This window comes from Saimiri boliviensis, chromosome 2, assembly GCF_048565385.1.
Source record: "Saimiri boliviensis isolate mSaiBol1 chromosome 2, mSaiBol1.pri, whole genome shotgun sequence".
In the NCBI taxonomy this organism is placed as follows: Eukaryota; Metazoa; Chordata; class Mammalia; order Primates; family Cebidae; genus Saimiri; species Saimiri boliviensis.
In genome coordinates, this window is record NC_133450.1 from 120,776,993 (window position 1) to 120,797,694 (window position 20,702).

Consider the following 20,702-nt stretch of genomic DNA (forward strand, 5'->3'; position numbering starts at 1 on the left):
TGCAATCAAATTAAAACTCAGGATTAAGAAACTCACTCAAAACTGCACAACTACATGAAAACTAAACAACTTGCTCCTGAATGACTACTGGGTAAATAACAAAAGGCAAAAATAAAGATGTTATTTAAAACCAATGAGAACAAAGACACAACATGCTGGAATCTCTGGGACACTACTAAAGCAGTGTTTAGAGGGAAATTTATAGCACCAAATGCCCCAAGGAGAAAGTGGGAAAGATCTAAAATTGACACCCTAACATCACAATTGAAAGAACTAGAGCAGCAAGAGCAACCAAATTCAAAAGCTAACAGAAGACAGGAAATAACTAAGATCAGAGCAGAACTGAAGGAGATAGAGACATGAAAAATCCTTCAAAAAATCAATGAATCCAGGCACTGGCTTTTTTAAAAGATTAACAAAATAGACCACTGGCTGGACTAATAAGAAAAGAGAGAAGAATCAAATAGACAAAATAAAAAATGATAAAGGGGATATCACCACTGATCCCACAGAAATACAAACTACCATCAGAGAATACTATAAATACCTCTATGCAAATAAACTACAAAATCCAGAAGAAATCGATAAATTCCTGGACACATATGTCCTCCCAAGACTGAACCAGGAGGAATTCAAATCCCTGAGTAGACAAGTTCTGAAATTGTGGTAGTAGCTAATAGCTTACCAACCAAAAAAGGCCCAGGACCAGACGGATTCACAGCCAAATTCTACCAGAGATACAAAGAGGAGCTGGTATCTATTCCAAACAATAGAAAAAGGAGGACTCCTCCCTAACTCATTTTATGGGGCCAGCATCATCCCATATCAAAACCCAGCAGAGACACAACAAAAAAAGAAAATTTCAGGCCAATATCCATGATGAACATAGATGCGAAAATCCTCAATAAAATACTGGCAAACCGAATCCAACAGCACATTAAAAAAACTATCCACCATGATCAAGTTGGCTTAGGATGAAAGGTTGGTTCAACATACACAAATCAATTAGCATAATCCATCACATAAACAGAACCAATGATAAAAATGACACGATTATCACAATAGATGCAGCAAAAGCCTTCAATAAAATTCGATACCCCTTTATGCTAAAAACACTCAGTAAACTAAGTATTGATGGGACATATCTCAAAATAATAAGCTATTTATGCCCAACCCACTGCCAATATCATACTGAATGGACAAAAGCTGGAAGCATTCCCTTTGAAAACTGGCACAAGACAAGGATGCCCAATCTCACCACTCCTATTCAACATAGTATTGAAAGTTCTGGCCAGGGTAGTCAGGCAAGAGAAAGAAATAAAGGGTATTCAAGTAGGAAGAGAGGAAGTCAAATTGTCTCTGTTTGCATATGACGTGATCCTATACTTAGGATACCCCATCGACTCAGCCCAAAAACCCCTTAAGCTGATAAACAACTTCAGCAAAGTCTCAGGATAAAAAATCAATATGAAAAAACCACAAGCATTCTTATACACCAATAATAGACAAACGGAGAGCTACATCATGAGTGAACTCCCATTCACAATTGCTACAAAGAGAATAAAATATTTAGGAGTGCAACTTACAAGGGATGTGAAGGACCTCTTCAAGGAGAACTACAAACCACTGCTAAAGGAAATAAAAGAAGACACAAACAAATGGAAAAACATTCCATCCTCATTGATAGAATCAATATCATGAAAATGGCCATACTGCCCAAAGTAATTTATAGAGTCAATGCTGTTCCCATCAAACTACCATTGACTTTCTTCACAGAATTAGAAAAAACTTCATTTGAAACCAAACTTTCATTTGAAACCAAAAAGCACAGCCAAGACAATCCTAAGCAAAAAGAAGAAAACTGGTGGTGTCACTCTTCCTGACTTCAAACTATATTACAAGGCTACAGTGACCAAAACAGCATGGTACTGGTACCAAAACCGATACATAGATCAGTGGAACACAACAGAAGCCTCAAAAATAACACCATACATCTACAACCATCTGATCTTTGACAAAACTTACAAAAACCAGCAATGGGAAAAGGATTCCCTATTTAATAAATGATGATGGGAAAATGGCTAGCCACATGCAGAAAACTGAAACTGGACCCCTTCCTTATACCTTATGCAAAAATTAACTCAAGGTTAATTAAAGACTTAAATGTAAGGCCTAAAACCATAAAAACCCTAGAAGAAACCCTGGAAGAAATACCATTCAGGACATAGGCATGGGCAAGAACTTCGTGACTAAAACACCAAAAGCAATGACAACAATAGCCAAAATTGACAAATGGGATCTAATTAAACTAAAGAGCTTCTGCACAGCAGAAGAAACTATCATCAGAGTGAACAGGCAACCTACAGAATAGGAGAAAAATTTTGCAATCTATTTATCTGACAAAGGGCTAATATTCAGAATCTGCAAGGAACTTAAACAAATTTACAAGAAAAAAACAACTCCATCAAAAGTGGGCAAAGGATATAAACAAACATTTTTCAAAAGGAGACATATATGCAGCCAGCAAACATAAGCTCATCATCACTGGTCATTAGAGAAATGCAAATCAAAACCACAATGAGATACCATTTCATGCCACTTTGAATGGCAATCATTAAAAAGTAGGCCAGGCACAGTGACTCATGCCTTAATCTCAGCACTTTGGGAGGCCGAGGGGGGTGGATCACCTGAGGTCAGAAGTTCAAGAACAGCCTGACCCACATGGTGAAACCCCATCTCTACTGAAAATACAAAATTAGCTGGGTGTAGCGGCACATGCCTGTAATCCCTACTACTTGGGAGGCTAAGGCGGGAGAATTGCTTGAACCCAGGCAGTGGAGTTTGCAGTGAGCCAAGATCATTCCATTGCACTTCAGCCTGGGCAACAAGAGCAAAACTCCATCTCAAAAGAAAGGAAAAGAAAAGAAAAGAAAGTCAGGAGACTGGACACTGTGGCTCACACCTGTAATTCCAGCACTTTGGGAGACCGAGGTGGGCGGATCACAAGGTCACGATTTCTAAACCAGCCTGGCCAACGTAGTGAAACCACTTCTCTACTAAAGATACAAAAAATTATCCAGGCGTGGTGGCTGAGGCAGGAGAATCGCTTGAACCTGGGAGGCGGAGGTTGCAGTGAACCAAGATCACACCATTACACTCCAGCCTAGGCAACAGGGTGAGGCTCCATCTCAAAAGACAAAAGAAAAAATGTCCAGAAACAACAGATGCTGGAGAGAATGTGGAGAAATAGGAATGCTATTATACTGTTGGTAAGAGTATAAATTAGTTCATCCATTGTGGAAGACAGTATGGTGATTCCTCAAGGATCTAAAACCAGAAATACTATTTGACTCAGTGATCCTGTTACTGGGTATATACCCAAAGGGTTAGTAATCATTCAGCTGTAAAGACAGGCACATGTATATTTATTGCAGCACGATTCACAATAGCAAAGACTTGAAACCAACCCAAATAGCCATCAGTGATAGACTGGATAAAGAAAATGTGGCACATAAACACCATGGAATACTATGCAGCCTTAAAAAAGAACGAGTTCAGGCCTGGCGCGGTGGCTCAAGCCTGTAATCCCAGCACTTTGGGAGGCCGAGGCGGGTGGATCACGAGGTCAAGAGATCGAGACCATCCTGGTCAACATTGTGAAACCCCGTCTCTACTAAAGGTGCAAAAAATTAGCTGGGCATGGTGGCGCGTGCCTGTAATCCCAGCTACTCTGGAGGCTGAGGCAGGAGAATTGCCTGAACCCAGGAGGCGGAGGTTGCGGTGAGCTGAGATGGCCCCATTGCACTCCAGCCTGGGTAAGAAAAGCGAAACTCCGTCTCAAAAAATAAAATTAAATTAAATTAAAAAAAAAAAAAGAATGAGTTCATGTCCTTTGCAGAGACATGGATGAAGTTGGAAACCATCATCCTCAACAAACTAACACAGGAACAGAAAACCAAACACCGCATGTTCTCACTCATTAGTGGGAGTTCAACAATGAGAACATATGGGCACAAGGAGGGGAAAATCACATACTGGGGCCTGTTGTGGGGTGGGGGAGTACAGGAGGCATAGCATTAGGAGAAATACCTAATGTAGATGACGGGTTGATGGGTGCAGCACATTCTGTACATGTATCCCAGAACTTAAAGCATAATTTTTAAAAATCAACATCTGTCCTGAGACAACATTGAGAAGAATGCAAGATCATTCTGAAGCTTGGGAAAAGCGAACACATGACATTGAGAATAAACAGGTGGACACGGCTTTGAATCCCATGTTTATCAGACTCTGTAAGATTAAAACAATTTAAAAGACTCAGGTCATACAAGTTCTGGTGTGGATGAGTTGAAATCTGTAGTCTAAAGCAACATAATTCAATTTAAATTCCTAATAGAAAAAAAAACCTTTTTATCAGAAGCACCAACCTTCCAACCCATTCCACTAGGTAACATGTAGATACATTAACAGAAATGAGAAAAGAGGGGATCTGTCATGATTGGGCTAAGAGATGAATTCTGCTATGCTTCAAGTTCTCTCTGTATTTTATTAATGAAAGACAGAAGTAGACTAAGACTTTTAAATAGTAAAAAGCTAAGGACTCTAATGAAAATAGTCTGTAAATGCTAGCATCCAGTGAACAATGTATATTATAGGGCCTATCCACTAAGGATCACCATCTTGGGAAGGATATTCAACCTTGAGATTTAGCTAACTTTTATCAAACACTTAGCATAACTAAGCATTGAGCAGTTTTTCATGTATAAGAGTTACCGCCCATTTGTATAAACATCATTGTGAAACATCACAATGTTTTAAAATCTGAGACCTGCCTGTGTAGTATGATCTCCATTTTCCAGATGAAGAAGTTGAAGTTCAGTTAGGTTCACTCTACTGCCCAAAGTGACTCTTCTAATAAGTTAGAACAAGAATAAAAACCCAGTCCTGGCTGCCTGAGATGGCTCATGCTTATAATCCCAGCACTTTGGGAGGCCGAGGTGGGTGGCCCGCTTGAGGTAAGGAGTTTGAGACCAGCCTGGCCAACATGGCAAAACCCTATCTCTACTAAAAATACAAAAAAATTAGCTGGACCTGGTTGCACGCACCTGTAGTCCCAGCTACTCGAGAAGCTGAGGCAGGAGGATTGCTTGAACCCGGGAGGCAGAGGTTGCAGTGAGCTGAGATGGCACCACTGTACTCCAACCTGGGCAACACAGTGAGTCTCCCATCTCAAAAAAGAAAGAAAATCCAGTCCTCTCCATCCACATGAAGTATGATTTATTCTGCTCCATAATTACTTACTCCGAGTTAAGACAGGAGAAGCCCAATGCTATCAAAACAAGACCCCTTAATATTGGGTGCTGACCAAAGATGACCTAAACATTTGCAGAATGCACCAGTGTATTTTGTAAGAAGCTAGGGAAACAGTGGGTAAAGTGAGATATTCAGATAATCCAACAGAGGGCAGGTGTGTCTGTTTTCTTCATCTGTTTTTCTTAGATTATTAATTCATGGAAATGTAACATTTGTTCAACCCGGCACCATTTGTCATGGCGGGAATACAACCTAGAGTTGATCAGCCTTGCAAATAGCTTTCAGATCCATCAGTGTGCTTGCTGCCCTCCCACAGAAGCAGTCATGTTTGCACTGAAGGTCTCTGCACTGCCAGACTCCCCTTGTTTGCATCCTTCGCCCTTGCTCCACCTCTTCTGCATCCGGAGCCGTTTGCCCATGGGTCTCAGACTCTCCCTGAGATCGCTTTCATTTTTCGCCTTCAAACTCTAAGATGGAAGAGAGGTACTTGGCGACCTGGGCCACTTAGAACTCTGGCCTAAGGACACTGCTTCCAGTTAAATCCTGGGTTCCATAGGGAACAAGCAGTAGCCTTTAGAAATTTCAGATAGACCCTGGCCTTGGCATGCCTGAGAAAGCACTTCTGACAGTGAGGTGAGCCGTGTTAATATTAGGATCAAACAACCCAGATATCTGCCTTCATTAGAAAAACATTGTTTTATGTTCATACAGAACATGTGTCTACCTCAAAGCATTTTCACCAGAAATATCTGAGTTTCCCTGCCCCTTATTCTGAAACCTGAGTCCCGTGATGACCGTCTATAGTGAGAAAGTGAACACACAGAGCAGTTAAGAGGCTTCCCCCAGACAGCTGCGCTAATCACAGGCAGAGCTAGGGAGCCCACATTCCACAGGGTTATCCCCTCCCCGCAACTCCATCAGTTTGTATCACATGCCCATCTCTGAAAAAAACACCATGGGAAGAGAAAAAGAGCAACCCATATTTAATATCACCCTAGATGGCTGCCAAACTTCTGGTAACTTACTGTGTGTTCTCTTACGCTATACGCCAGGGGGTCACAACTCTTTTTCCACTTCAAAACCAAATAACTAGCCATGGGAACTTTGGCTGTGATTTTCCAGTAGGTAGCCCAGACAGACTCAGGGCATTTATTGAAAACCGTTGAGGCCGGGCGCGGTGGCTCAAGCCTGTAATCCCAGCACTCTGGGAGGCCGAGGCGGGTGGATCACGAGGTCGAGAGATCGAGACCATCCTGGTCAACATGGTGAAACCCCGTCTCTACTAAAAATACAAAAAATTAGCTGGGCATGGTGGCACGTGCCTGTAATCCCAGCTACTCAGGAGGCTGAGGCAGGAGAATTGCCTGAACCCAGGAGGCGGAGGTTGCGGTGAGCCAAGATCGCGCCATTGCACTCCAGCCTGGGTAACAAGAGTGAAACTCCGTCTCAAAAAAAAAAAAAAAAAAAAAAAAGAAAACCGTTGAAAGGTGAGCAGGTTTTCATCCCCACTGATGCTTGGGATGTATTCCTTCCCCCATTTGAGTTGTCCTGGGGAAGACTTCTGCCCTGAATGGGGTAAGGAGCTCCATGATGAGTTATGAATCAGAAACTGGGAATGTGTCACCAGGGGAACCTGTGGCCTCTACAGGTGACTTTTCTCTCTCTCTCCCTTTTTTCCCTCTTTCTATTCCACCACTTTCTGAAGCAACTGCAATGTTCTTGTCTAGCCATGCCAGTGTCAATAATGTCAGTTCTGAGCAATCTCTTCCCAAGACCTTCAGCTACACAGGTCAGATGATGGCCACAATACCCCTAGATGGGGTCCATAAGTAGCATGTTCAGAAACATCCATGGGCTCCTTTCTAAAGTCACAAGGCCCTCATTAGGCACTGTGGAAACTCAAACAATGAGGCACAGCTGAAACTTCAGCAGTTCCATGGTGGAAAATATGGGTGAAATCATGAAGGAGAGTCAAAAAACACAAAAATATACGTCATGGGCTTTCCTGGTTTCCAAGCACCCCATTGGAAAGAGATGACACAGAATATACAATTCTTTTTTTTTTTTTTTTTTTTTTTGAGATGGAGTCTTGCTGTGTTGCCCAGGCTAAAGTGCACTGGAGCAATCTCACTGCAACCTCCACCTCCTGGGGTCAAACGATTCTCCTGCCTCAGCCTCCCGAGTCGCTGGGACTGCAGACACATATCACCACACCTGGCTATTTTTTTTAATTTTTAGTAGAAACAGGGTTTCACTGTGTTAGCCAGGCTGGTCTCAATCTCCTGACCTTGTGATCCACCCACCTCAGCCTCCCAAAGTGCTGGGATTACAGGCGTGAGCCACCGCGCCCGGCCCACAATTCTTAAAATGGTTTTGTTTAACACAGTCTCACCTTGTACCTGAACCATTAACACTTTTCCAATCCCAACTTCTTGCCAACCTTCCAACTGAAACGTCACACCCTCAGCTGAAGTCTATAAAATGGTTTGCAATCCATTGCAACAAGGGGAAAATCATGCTTTTTTCTAGAGTCTTCATTTATCCCTGAATGTCACACAAATGAACGTTTCAATACATGGTACTCTAGCAAAGGATACTTTGCACTAGGTCACTGCAAAATGCTGTAACTGTTTCAGAGGGATTGTGGTTAGTAAGGATGGAGCTACTTGCAAGGCATCTTTCATGATTCTCCAAGGCAATGTGAACCACACGTGTTCCTGAGCATAGACCAGAGGATTCTTTGGTAGGAACATAGTGCATCTTCCTAGAATGCCACTCTGTGTTCTCTGTTTCACAGTGTAAGGGACATTAGGGTGGAGGATAAAAAGTATGAGTCCTTTAATCTCCGTGACTTTCTGAATTGCTTTCTTTTCTTCTTCAGCCTGTTCTGCAAGCTTGCTGCTCTTGTTAGACACAGGATTTCCCTCTTTGGTAAGTGAAATGTTGCTCAAGGTGCCATTCCTCCCTTAATTATCCTGAACTTGCATTTTGCCTTTATTTGTGTCTTCCTCAGACAACCTGGGCCTTGGGACTAAGGTGTCACCTAAATTTGCCTTATAAAATTGGTCTGAAGCGTGATAAATGACCTCTTTACCCTTTTAACTGCTCAGATTTTCCACACCAATGAAAATTTTAAGCTCTGCCTCTGACATCCATCATAAAGCAAAGGCTATGTCAGCCTAGAAATGAATGCATTTTCTCTGAACACAAGCCCGGCTCTTGATGTGTTGGTAATTAATTATACTGAGCTATGGTTTGTGCATGTGGAGAAGATTGCATTTGAAAAACAGGTTGAGTAGTTTGGGGGGAATCACAGGTGATATTTTTTATTCTAGGTAGTGATTCTACTACAATGGTGAGCTGTCTTCACATCTTAGCTCAGACACTTGACACAAGGTAAGTCTTCCCCGTTTACCCAATAGTTTCGCATTACTTCCTCTCTGACCCTCTTGTCTCACTAATTATTATACTGAAGAGAAGACAGATTGCTGCTGGCTGGTTTGAGAAAAGAGGGAAGACAGGGCAAAGAAGAATTTGACCCTAGAAGTTAGCACTCTCTTTTTCTCAGTTCACATAACGAGAGCCACTATCATCGCATAGACAGAATGCTAAGTCTTGATCAGTTACTGTCTTGTCCTCCTGGAGAGTGCATCTTTCAGAAGATAAAATTTAGAATGTGGCAGAGCCTCCTGGTGGGTGGTGAATCTACAAATGTTACGGGAGAGATGAACGGCACTCTGAATTTAAAATGGCCAAAGAAGGAAATGCAGAGAGAGCTGGCTTCAAAAGAAGCAGAAGCAAAGACATTGATCCCATGGCCTAGGGATTTGGGAATAAGTCATAAAAAAGAATACATAAGTTCTGGTAATGTTAACGCAAATGATGAGACAAAAAGAGATGCATGCTGGGCGCGGTGGCTCACGCCTATAATCTCAGCATTTTGGGAGGCCAAGGCAGGCAGATCGCTTGAGCTCAGGAGTTGAAGACTCGTCTAGGCAACATGGGAAAACATCTTATCTACAGAAAATACAAAAATTGGGCAGGCATGGTGGTGCATGCTTGTAGTCCCAGCTACTTGGGTGGCTGAGGTGGGAGGATGGCTTGAGCCCAGGAAGTGAAGGTTGCAGTGAGTCAGGATTGCGCCACTACACTCCAGCCTGGATGACAGAGCCAAAACCTGTGTCAAAAGAAAGAGAGAGAGAGAGAGAGAAGCAGTAGAAAGAACTGACAGGGAGCTTTCTTTAACATGCCCATTAAGAAGGGTCCTTGTCAGAGCTGGGCACCATGGTTTCTGCCTGTAGTCAAGGCTACTCAGAAGACTGAAGTAGGAGGGTTGCTTGAGCCTAGGAGTTCAAGACCAGCCTGAAAAATGTAGCAAGACCTCATCTTAAAAATAACTAACTAAATAAAGATCCTTATCAAAGTTGGGAGGAGGAAACACCTTCTAAGTCCCAACGCAAAAGAGGATACCAACCTAAAAGAACGGGACACTAAACGTGTCCCAAAGATGAAAATCCACAGTGAACTGGGAATGGTTCCAAAAAAGGAGGTAAGTAAGGACTATTAAAGGGACGAGAAATCTTTAAGAAACTTGGGAAAAGTCTTTGGAGAGAGTCTACTTTCTGTTTTTGTTTTTGATTTGATGAAGGTCAGTTGCAGGTTGGTGTGTTTAGTTAACATTCCTAGCAAAACCTGGGACTAGAAAGTTAGGAAGGGCCAAATGCAGTGGCTCACACCTATAATCCCAGCACTTTGTGAGGCAGAAGTGGGTAGATCGCTTGAGGCCAGGAGTTCAAGACCAGTCTGGGCAACATAGACTCCCATCTCTACAAAAAATTTATAAAATGAGCCAGGCATGGTAGCACATGCCTGTGATCTCAGCTCCTCAGGAGGCTGAGGTGGGGAGATCACTGAGCACGGGAGGCTCCCATGACAGGTCACTGCATTCCAGCCTGTGCAGCAGAGTGGGTCCCCATCTCAAAACACAGGAAGATACCTCATGAATATTTATAAAGACAAAGCTCACTGACTTTATTTCTCTGTTTTTATTGTCTTGGTGAGTTGAATGATTATCAGGAAAATGATATAGATAAAAGCATCTGTCCTTGAAGCAAGTCTTTCCTGTCTTCTAAGGTATAGAAATATAAGCATTATAGATGACTTGTAAGTTTTATGCCAATTCTAAGTTTTATGAAATACTGTCATTGTGAGGGAATGCTTCATATATCCATAGCTGATCTTCATCCCTGTAGGTCACATTTCAATGTTTTTTAGGGTTTTTTGTTTGTTTGTTTTTGTTTGTTTGTTTGTTTGTTTTCCAGAGATCTGAACCAGCTGTCTATTTTAAAAGTGTTAGGTGCCTTTTTTTCTCTTTTCTCATCCAACCTAGGACATTTCCTGCAAACTAACAGAAATCTAAGCTTCTGCTGACTTACTTCCTTGCTCTTTCTCTCTAAGAAGTCTTGCCTCAGAAGAGTTTATGTTTCTAGCTAGTCTTTATAAAAGTTGTTTATCCCACAACTTTTCTTAAAGCTCATTTCTCTGTTCTTTTAAGTAGATATTTACAGAAGACTTTAGCCAGTTGCAGCTTACTATAGATGGTAGTGGGTAACCAGTATTGACTTCATTCTGGATTGTTCTCTGTATTTCCTGAAGAGTAGTATTTTCCTCAGACTGTCCAGTGGCTAGCCCCTCTGGGATTGTGTGATTCAGGTTTCTTCCTGGATGTTAACTGCTGTCTCCCTTTCTCCTGACACAGTGTCATTGGGTGACAGGAGTGGCAAATGTCTGCTTAGGCAACGCTGCCAGTTTCAAGAAGGGAATTGGCGAAAAGTTCAGATTATGCTTCTAGATTTGAACATTGTTTGCTTTCAGGACTGTCATGAAGTCAGGCTCAGAGCTGGTGAAGGCTGGGTTGCGAGCATTCTTTGAAAATGCTGCAGAAGACTTGGAGAAGACTTCAGAAAACCTGAAACTAGGAAAGTTCACCCATTCCCGAACGCAGATTAAAGGCGTTTCTCAGAATATTAACTATACTACAGTGGCTCTGCTCCCCATCCTGACGTCCATCTTTGAGCATGTCGCTCAGCATCAGTTTGGAATGGATCTACTCTGTGAGTTCTACTGGTATTTGTCGTGGATTTATGTGCACATAGCCCCAGATAGGAGGTGTGGGGACCATTCACTTACGCTGACCTTGATGGCAGAGTAGAGAGAGAATTGTTCTATGCTCTTTTCTTCTTAGATTAAAAAAAAAAAAGGAGTAATATATTCTTGGAATGGAAAGAAATTCCCTCATTTGAATATTTAATATTTATCTTTTTTCCACTTTTGTTCTGCACCAGAATTTCCCATCTGCTAGTCTAGCTGTCAGCTATTGTACTCCCGCTTAATTTGAAAAGGTTATCTGAGTAATACAGCGGGAGATACAGATTTGCTCCTGGGTTTTTCAGACATCATTTTTCTTGGTAAGAAGCCTTAATTTATTCATTGGATACCAGGAGCAAAGGAAAAATGCTAACATTTCATTATCTGAGCTTTCAGAAGACCAAAGTTGCTTGGTTTTATTTTAGTTTGCATTTAGCACCGTGTTTAGTGCCACCCCCAGCCCCCGTGCAGATAGTCTGCCACCGAACTTTAGTTTTCCACTTTAAATGTTGACACATGATTTAATTTGACCAGTTGTCGATAGCTAAGACTGTGTCTTTCATATCCTTAAACAACTGAAAATCAGTGATTACTGTTGTAGGGTGGCTGGGAGAACATCTGAACTCATTGTTTTGTGTCATAGAAACAGTGCAACTCCTTGGTTGAAAAATAAAACATTAAATTAGATCTGAATGTGTTAAAGTAGTCCCAGCTTTGGTATGAGCTCCAGACATGGCTAGAGATGTGTAGCCTGCAGATTCACAAGCAAAACATGCCCTTCCCCTAGGAAACATGATAAAATCATACTATTGGATTGCCTTTTACAGAACACCCAGCAGAGAATTTGGGATAGGCAGGCATGAGGGATTTTGCTCTATCTCTGAGGAAAGTCTAGCAGTTAGACATATCTTCCTGGGAAATGAGCAGAAGGCTCATTCAGGCTTCAGGTTTTCCGCCTTCTTTCTCCCAAAGGAAGGAAATATTGCACTGGATAAAATTTGGCTAAAATGCCTGTCTCTATTGGAAATGAAACAAATTGCATTATGGAAAGACCCATTGGTCAAATAATTCCTTTCCCTGTGAAGCAATGTAATCTTCATGATAAGCCCAATAAAGGAACTGGGATTGCTCAGTGGAGGATGTTTTCCTATCTTTTTTTTTTTTTTTTTTTTTTTTTTGCGCAGTCCAGCAATTGGCAAACTGGCATCTGGGTAGAAAAGGGATATGTTTGTTGAGAGAGAGAGAAGAGAGATCTTTTACTTTTGACTGATGCTCATGCATTTTTGTTTTTCTCTTTATGGATCCTTTCTGTGCTCAGGATTATGCAAGTCAATGACATTTCTTTTTTGTTTCAGTAGGTGATGTGCAGATTTCATGCTACCACATACTGTGCAGCCTCTACTCCCTTGGGACAGGAAAGAACATTTATGTTGAAAGGTAATTAGCGAACAAAGAGGCTAACACTTTCAGGTTTAGCAAAATGTTACTTAGTTTTTTAAACACTTAATAATAACGTTTCAATCCAGCAAAACCAAAATGCTCACTGATACGGAGTGGTAGTTTTGAGCCTTGGTTATGACATGCTTATGGCAATATAAAGAAGTGCGATGAGGCTATTGGGATTTATAACTTCTGTGGAGATAGGTGGTGAATGTATGTGGCTGGAGAAGCAGTATATCGAAGCTAAATCATGTGCATGTAAAAACAAAAGTGTTGAAGATACGTCTGTTTCTTCAGAATCACAGCTTCTAAATAGCTTCCAGAGTTTCTGAGGTTAAAGTTTGCTGAGAAGCTCAAGGGACATGAGGCAGTTGCTTCAGTGTTTAATGAGTTTCTGTGTGCTACAACCCTGGACCTTTACCAGTCTCGGCTGTCAGATTTGCTATAGTTTTCAACAAGTGCGCACTTTGGTATTAGCAGTGCCAGTCAATACTCTTGAATCTGAGCAAGCTTATTGCAGAAGTGCGTGGGTTCCAGTTTTGCCTCCCTAATCTGTCTGTTGTAGCAGAGGCCCTTGGTGACCCCTTGCTTTTCAGCATTAAGTGCCTTGTGTTCTGTTGTTCTGTTTAATCCATGGGGAAGATTAGAAGGATAAACAGTATTAACAAAATCAGTATTAACAAAAGGATCTTATTCTTATCCTTGGAAGATTTTGTTTTCTTTTCTTGCCTTTTCAAACAAGAAAACTGGAAAGAGTTCAATCTGTGCTTACCATTACTTAATCTAAAATCCCTTGGTATCTATTTTCCATGTGCTGCCTCTATGTGGGATTCTTTTATCAAACAAACCAACAGTGAACCCTTGTCTCATGTCAAAACTTACATTTATTCCAGTTGCAGTTTCTCAAAAAAGCCAAAAATAAAAGACTTCAGCCCCTTCAAGAACTAAGGAGCTACTAACTTGAAGTCATGTACTAGAAACCAAAAAATGTTGTAGAAGTGTCTGTTTCTTCATAATTACAGCTTCTAAATAGCTTCCAGGATACAAAAAATTAGTTGAACTAATGACTAAATATTTTAAGTCCTTAACAGTTGTCAGGCTTTCCTTACTGTTTTACAAAAAATATAGATAAATCACTTGTAATTTAGGATAGGAGCTGGGCAAAGTTTTAGCTATATTTTATACCAAATCACAGAAAAATCAATTAAAAAATTTCTATTAATGCCAAATTTCACTTAAGGTAGATGTTTTTAGTTTATTTTTCCCACTGAGCATTTATAAATAGGTCCTCAGTATCTTTTCTCATTCTCTCGTTTTGTGTGTGTGTGTGTGTGTATGCATAAATATGTTTATATATATGTATAAACATGTGTATATATACACACATATATGTACACACATACCATATATACACACATGTGTATTTATACATATATACACATGTGTATTTATACATATATACATGTTTATATATGTACAGATATACGCATATATATATATACACACACACATACACGTTTATCCCTTGTCTTTGTGTTTGTTTGTAAATTGTTTGTAATTCTTCAACATAAATTGTTATGTATTCTTCTCTTGAAAAAAAAAAATGTTAAAGAAAAGTCAACTCTGAAATGTCAGACCAGAGAAAGACTGCCCTTCATGTGACTGTCTATCCTTTATTCATGTGTTCATTCCAGGTTGACTGCATATCTGCAGCACCATGAAAATTGTACCTATGCTTCCTACTCTATGTTGGTGGAAGTCAAAGCTTGGAGAAGCCCCTAGGTTAAGGCTGTCCCTATCCCCGATTGCTTTTTTTTTTTTTTAAATTATTTTTTTCCTAAATATTTTTTCCCCTGAAGTATGTTTTTTGTCTGTTTGTTGGTTGTTAGGTACATTGCTGGTTTTCAAGAATGGAGAGGATGTGTGTGCTTGTGTGTTTTAAAGTGAAGGAGAATGAAGAGAAAAAAATAGCAAGCAGCTTCACATGTGAGAAGGTGGCTAAAGACTAACTCTCTTTCTCCCTGAATCCAGCCGTGTGTTTAGCACTAGAAATGCACCAGTGCTCAGTCTCTGATGTTCTCCCCCAGAAAAAGTAAGCAGCTGGCCCAGGTGAGAAGTTGGTGTAACTCAGTGCATCATAAAGTCACAGGACTTTTGTTTCGTGATTTAATGTAACCGTATCCTCTACTTGGAGAACTCAAGTCAGGGGCCACAAAACAGGCTACTTCTCACTCTTTTGCTTCACCTGACCTCCAGTGGCTTCTCTAGGCTAGCAGTCCAGGTCATAAGAATGGCAGATGACATGTATACTTTTCCCCACTCTGTCTCCATCTGCTGCTCTGTAATACCGAACGTGGCCCCACATTCATGCTGCCTACCAGGTCTTCCATGGCATGCTCACACCCTTCATCTCCATTGTTTCAGGCAAAATCTAATCTTTTGCTCCCCTTAAAACCCTCTTATTTACTTCCAGAAATTTCTAGGACCTCTTTCACGTCTGGGAGGATGTTTTCATTTCGGTGTCCTTGCTTGATTTGATCCATATTTGATGGGTTCGGAGTTATCGTACATTTTCAAATTTTAGCAAAGCTCAAGATTTCTTCTCAGTTTATTTTTCTCATTTTTTGTGGATTCCACTGAGGAAAGTACAATGAACCCACCATTTCTCTACCTCCTTTTGCTGTCGTCTCCTTGACCAATGAACTTAGGCAAGGAATCACTGCATACTTGCTTTCCAGCTATACCTGGAGTATGCTTTGTAGATAGAAATGATTCAAGACACCTTGGTAATAGGGTTGACTGTGAGGGGCAGAGTCATTGAAACAGAGTAGAGGCATTTCCTTTGGAGTATTTTCTAATTGAGACAACAGCACTGATGTCGTTGACAAGTGGAGTTTTCAGACACAAAATTTCAGAGAAGTGTAATGGTTTGTGCATGCAATCATGCAGAATACCTAATTATTTAACTTGGAGATACTTTGATTAAAGAGCATTTGGTGGGTTTGTTCAAGAAAGCAGAGCTTGAAACTCGATAACGTTAAACATCGATTCTCAGTTTTATTTCAAATGAAGACTAAGTTTTCTACTTCATGCTTTAAAGCTATTTCATTTCCTCCATCCTGCCTGGCTCACTTTGACCAATTATTTCTGATCAAACATTGCACAGTGTTCTCTAAACCTCTAAGGTCACCAATACTGCTGTCTAGACATGTGTCCTGCCCTGTCCCCGTTGTGCTCTCTGCCTTTCTGCTACATGGTATTCCCTCTCTTTAGTACCCCCTGGAATATACATGAAGGAACTTTCAAAATTGCAAAGCACCATTTATGTGCAGGACGTTATTATCGTCACTTCCATGTCTTTGTCTTTTCCTGTATCCCTAACAATAGATTTTGAGAGGCAAAAGATTCAGATATATGGAAATAAAACTGAGAGATTGAAAAGGAAAGTGCTACTTGTCAAATTAGGATGTAACAAAAACCGCAGTACAATCTGAGCACTATCTAATCTGTCACCACCGACCAAGTATGTATTGTGTGAAAAATACTGTACGAGGCAGCAAGAACTGAGGCCAGACAAGCCTGGGCAACCTGGCAAAACCCAGTGGCTACAAAAATTTTAAAAATCAGCCAGTCATGGTGGCACAGGCTATAGTCCTAGCTACTTAAGAGGTTGAGGCAGGAGGATTGCATGAGCCCAGGCTTTCAAAGCTGCAGGAAGCTGTGATGGCACCACTGCACTCCAGCCCGGACTACAGAACAAGAGGGAGTTTCCATATCTAATGATAAGCTCTTCCAGTATATCTTCTGGTTATTATGGAGCTGTTTCTCCAGGCCTTTCTCAGAGGGAAGCTTGGTCCACACCAACACTACCCCCTGGGGAACGCTAGTGACCAGGTAGCCTTATACTAATAACAGTAAGCCTTTGCCTAGCTCAATATCTCCTTGGGCTTTGGGGCCAAAGTCATTCACACTGATATTTCACAGCCAGGAGCATTAATTGGCAGACTTTGGGGTTTTACTTTTACAGACTTCTGGGTTTTACTTTTTTTTTTTTCCTGGGTTTAACTTTTAACAGCTAGGCCAAGAGAGCTGTTGTTTATCTCTTGGCAAGAAGCTAATTAGCACCACTGTGTGCCCCAGACTAGAAAATGCCCTGTTACGGAGCTCGTGGAGCGGTCCGGTTTGTCAGTAATGAATACAAGAGGGCAGGGCCGGTTCCCCGAGTCACCACAGCACCGGAGAACTGAGACTTAGCAACAGCCTTTTGCCCCAAGGACTGCCTTTGTGTCTGACTAACCTAGAAATCCACTAGAAATCATGGTTTTAATTTTGGTGAAAGAAAGAGAAAACAAAAAGAGAAGAACAATGGATCCATTCAATCCCAAGCCAACTCAAGGCCACTTGTCTACTAGGTTCATCTCCATGTAAAATTTACTATTGGGCAGGGTGGCACAGTGGCTCATGCCTGTGATCCCAGCACTTTGGGAGGCAGAAGTGGGGGGATCGCATGAGGTCAGGAGTTCAAGACCAGCCTGGCCAACATGGTGAAACCCTGTCTCTATTAAAAATACAAAAATGAGCCAGGCATGGTGGTGCACACCTGTAGTCCCAGCTACTCAGGAGGCTGAGGCAGGAGAATCACTCGAGCCTGGGAGGCAGAGGTTGCAGTGAGCAGGGATTGTGCCATTGCACTCCAGCTGGGCGACAAAGCGAGACTTCATCTCAAAAAAAAAAAAAAAAAAAGAAAGAAACATTACCAGATTTAAGATCTTAGCCCTTGTTATTCCTGATTTTCACTCTGATTTTCTTTCACCAATGCTCTACCTGTGGCGTTTCTTCCTCGTTCACAATTTATCTCCTTATTTCTTCCTCTAACTCACAAACCAAGACTGAAAAGAGAAAACACCGTATTTCTCCTCATTAGCCACGGTGACAAAGATGGTAAAACTGTTTGCTGAAAAAAATTGTCCCTTGTGAATGCTTGTATTTACTATGTGGGAGCACTCACTATGCTCAGTTGTCACCAAAGGAATTGGCCACTCAGGTCTGAAGTTAAAATGATACCCATCTTCCCACATCTGTCCACCACCTTGAGCTTAGTAAAGAAGAGAAATAACTGGGGCAGAACAGGTGCTGAGAAGGGCAGGGGAACAGGCTTGGCCTGGGGCCTACTCAGAAGTGAAGCTACATTGTGGAAGCTTCCCAAAGAGCACCTGACTCTCAGCAGTCTCAGTCTCTGAGCAGCATTGATACACAGGACACAGTAGGATTGGTTGATAGGATTGGTTTGTCCAGGGGCTTCCACTCTGCCTCTGGAGCAGTCCTGAGTGGGGAGATGTTAGCACTCAAACCTATATGCAAAGGACAAGATGGAGCCATCAGCTAAGAAGAGATTGCCTGACTGAGGACTTCTCAATCCAGTGTTGGTGATTGGGGGCTGATTTTCAAGTTATCCGCTCCAATGATTCATGGCCAAGTGGGCTATCAGCCAAGCCCAAGAAGAATATAAAACATAAAACCACATATATTAATTTCCCCTTATAGGAATATAAAAGATCACTTTTAAAAATATATTTGATAACTTAAATGAAGACTGGGTGGGTTTTCCGAGGAATACATACCTTTCTGCCAACTCACCCATGCTTCCCACCTCCTCCTCTCTAGTTCAGCAGATTTATCTTATATCTCAAGCAGAGCAATTCTGTAACCCCTAGATTTGCTGTCTGCAGATTCTGTCATAGACAGTCTTGTGCAGTTCATTTTTTTTCAAGACCAGTTAAGATCAACTTTTTGTTTGTTTGTTTGTTTGTTTGTTTTTTGCGATGGAGTTTCACTCTCTCACCAGGCTGGAGTGCAATGGTACAATCTTGGCTCACTGCAACCTCCGCCTCCTGGGTTCAAACAATTCTCCTACCTCAGCCTCCTGAGTAGCTGGGATTCCAGGCGCCTGACACTACACTCAGCTTATTTTTGTATTTTTAGTAGAGATGGGATTTCACTGTGTTGGCCAGGCTAGTCTCAAACTCCTGACCTCGTGATCCACCCATCTCGGCCTCCCAAAATGCTGAGATTACAGGCTTGAGCCACCACGTCTGGCCAAGATCACATTTTTAATCCAACTCAAGTATGTCTATTTCTCTGTTAGAACAAAGCTGCAGGTTGACTCTAGTCCTTATGATTAGTCCATAGAGATATGTTATTTGATCACATTGTTGACTGAGAGTTCAGTATAGAACACAGGTTCTGTATTTGCCCTGCAGTTAATGAGAAAGAATCTGGAGGACAAAGGTTAAGGTTAAGACTATGTGGTTTACTTCTCACTTAAAAAAATAAAAAAGGTTCCCCTAACATCCCCTTATTAAGTTCTTGTTACCCACTTTAAGACAGTCTGTGCTTTTGGCATTCTAGCTTCTTGGTGCTGCTGGAATTATTGGCTGTTGTCACAGTGAGAGACCATTAACGCAAAGTCTTTGGCACAGCTCTTGCAGGAGCTGAAGGGAACCCCCAAGAGTTGGATGCCCTTCTGCTTCCACAGAATCACAGTAACACAAATGTTGGCTCCTGGCTCCAAGTACCTTTTCTCAAGCTGGCCATTGTCCTGTGATGATCCTGTAACATTCCCCGAGGTGCAGCCCAGCACCCTCAGTTCCCAGGGATTCTGCTTATGAGCTCACATGCACAGCATCAGTTCTTGACTGGAACTGATCAGCCATAGAGGAAGACAGAGTGAGGGCTTGCATATGGTAAGCCCCATCTGAGTCTTAAGTATAGACCTGTTGTGTGCATTTTCACCTACTATCTTTGTATCATGGTCTAACAAAGGGCTCACATTATTGGTTTGTTTGGAAAAAAAAATCCCTCATATTTGGGAGTTGATATCACATGAAACTCATAAGTCAGGTATGTGGTCTCTATAGGCGAGTGGCTGACAAAAGATGTTGATGGGTGGGAAATAGATGACTCTGGTCTCTCGTTCATCAGAAAGCAACAGTTGTCAGTCCCCGCACAGGGCTCTCCTAGCCAGCTCTTTCACTGTGTTATCTCACTAGCAGTAGACAACATACCCAAAGCTAAGCCCAGAGCTGGGAGGGAGAAAAGTTACTGCAGTCCTAGCTCTGCTTTGACTAGCCAATCCCCAAACTTTTTACACAGGGGGCCAGTTCACTGTCCCTCAGACCGTTGAAGGGCTGCCACATACTGTGCTCCTCTCACTGACCACCAATGAAAGAGGTGCCCCTTCCTGAAGTGCGGCGGGGGGCCGGATAAATGGCCTCAGGGGGCCGCATGCGGCCCGTGGGCTGTAGTTTGGGGACGCCTAAGCCAAAGGCTAGTTCCAATCCCTTGCACTTTCAGACTTGGTTACCCTGCAGGCAAGTGTAGGTACTCTCAGCTGGAGAACTTGGAGTCCGAACAATGAATCCCAAGCATTTTATTTCTTGTTTGCTTGCTTGCTTCACAGGAAGACTTAAAAAAAAAAATAAAAAAAAAAAAACAGACCTTAAGACATGGTGAAGAGTAAACTCCTTGTACAAAAGAGGGAAAGGAGTAATAGTTATTTGAGGTCTCGCCTGTAAATCAAGCAGTAGGTTTTAGGACCTGTTGTTTCTGTTGTAAGGCGGGTCTTTCATTTTTGTGTCTCATTGGTACTTTGGTCTGCTACCTACTGTTCCCACTAGTTGACATAGGCTCCATGCATAGCAGAGAATAGACACAGAGAAATTACACAGATTTCAAAGCATTTTTGAGAACAGTGTGGGTCCATCTCAATTTGGATACCAGCTGAATTTGCTCTCAGACATGCT

The 20,702-nt window shown here is 41.8% G+C and overlaps 1 protein-coding gene across 11 annotated transcripts in view; it reads left to right on the forward strand.

Moving 5' to 3' along the window:
* Positions 1-20,702, forward strand: part of RYR3 (ryanodine receptor 3) — a 564,246-nt gene that overhangs the window by 455,355 nt on the left and 88,189 nt on the right. For 9 of the 11 annotated variants that reach the window (XM_074394143.1, XM_074394150.1, XM_074394148.1 and 6 more), the window contains 4 exons: positions 8,195-8,244; positions 8,649-8,709; positions 11,188-11,426; positions 12,816-12,897. In XM_074394143.1, the coding sequence (XP_074250244.1) occupies positions 8,195-8,244; positions 8,649-8,709; positions 11,188-11,426; positions 12,816-12,897 (432 nt within the window). The remainder of the gene's footprint in view (positions 1-8,194; positions 8,245-8,648; positions 8,710-11,187; positions 11,427-12,815; positions 12,898-20,702) is intronic. The other 2 variants (XM_074394146.1, XM_074394153.1) reach the window with 2 other exon arrangements.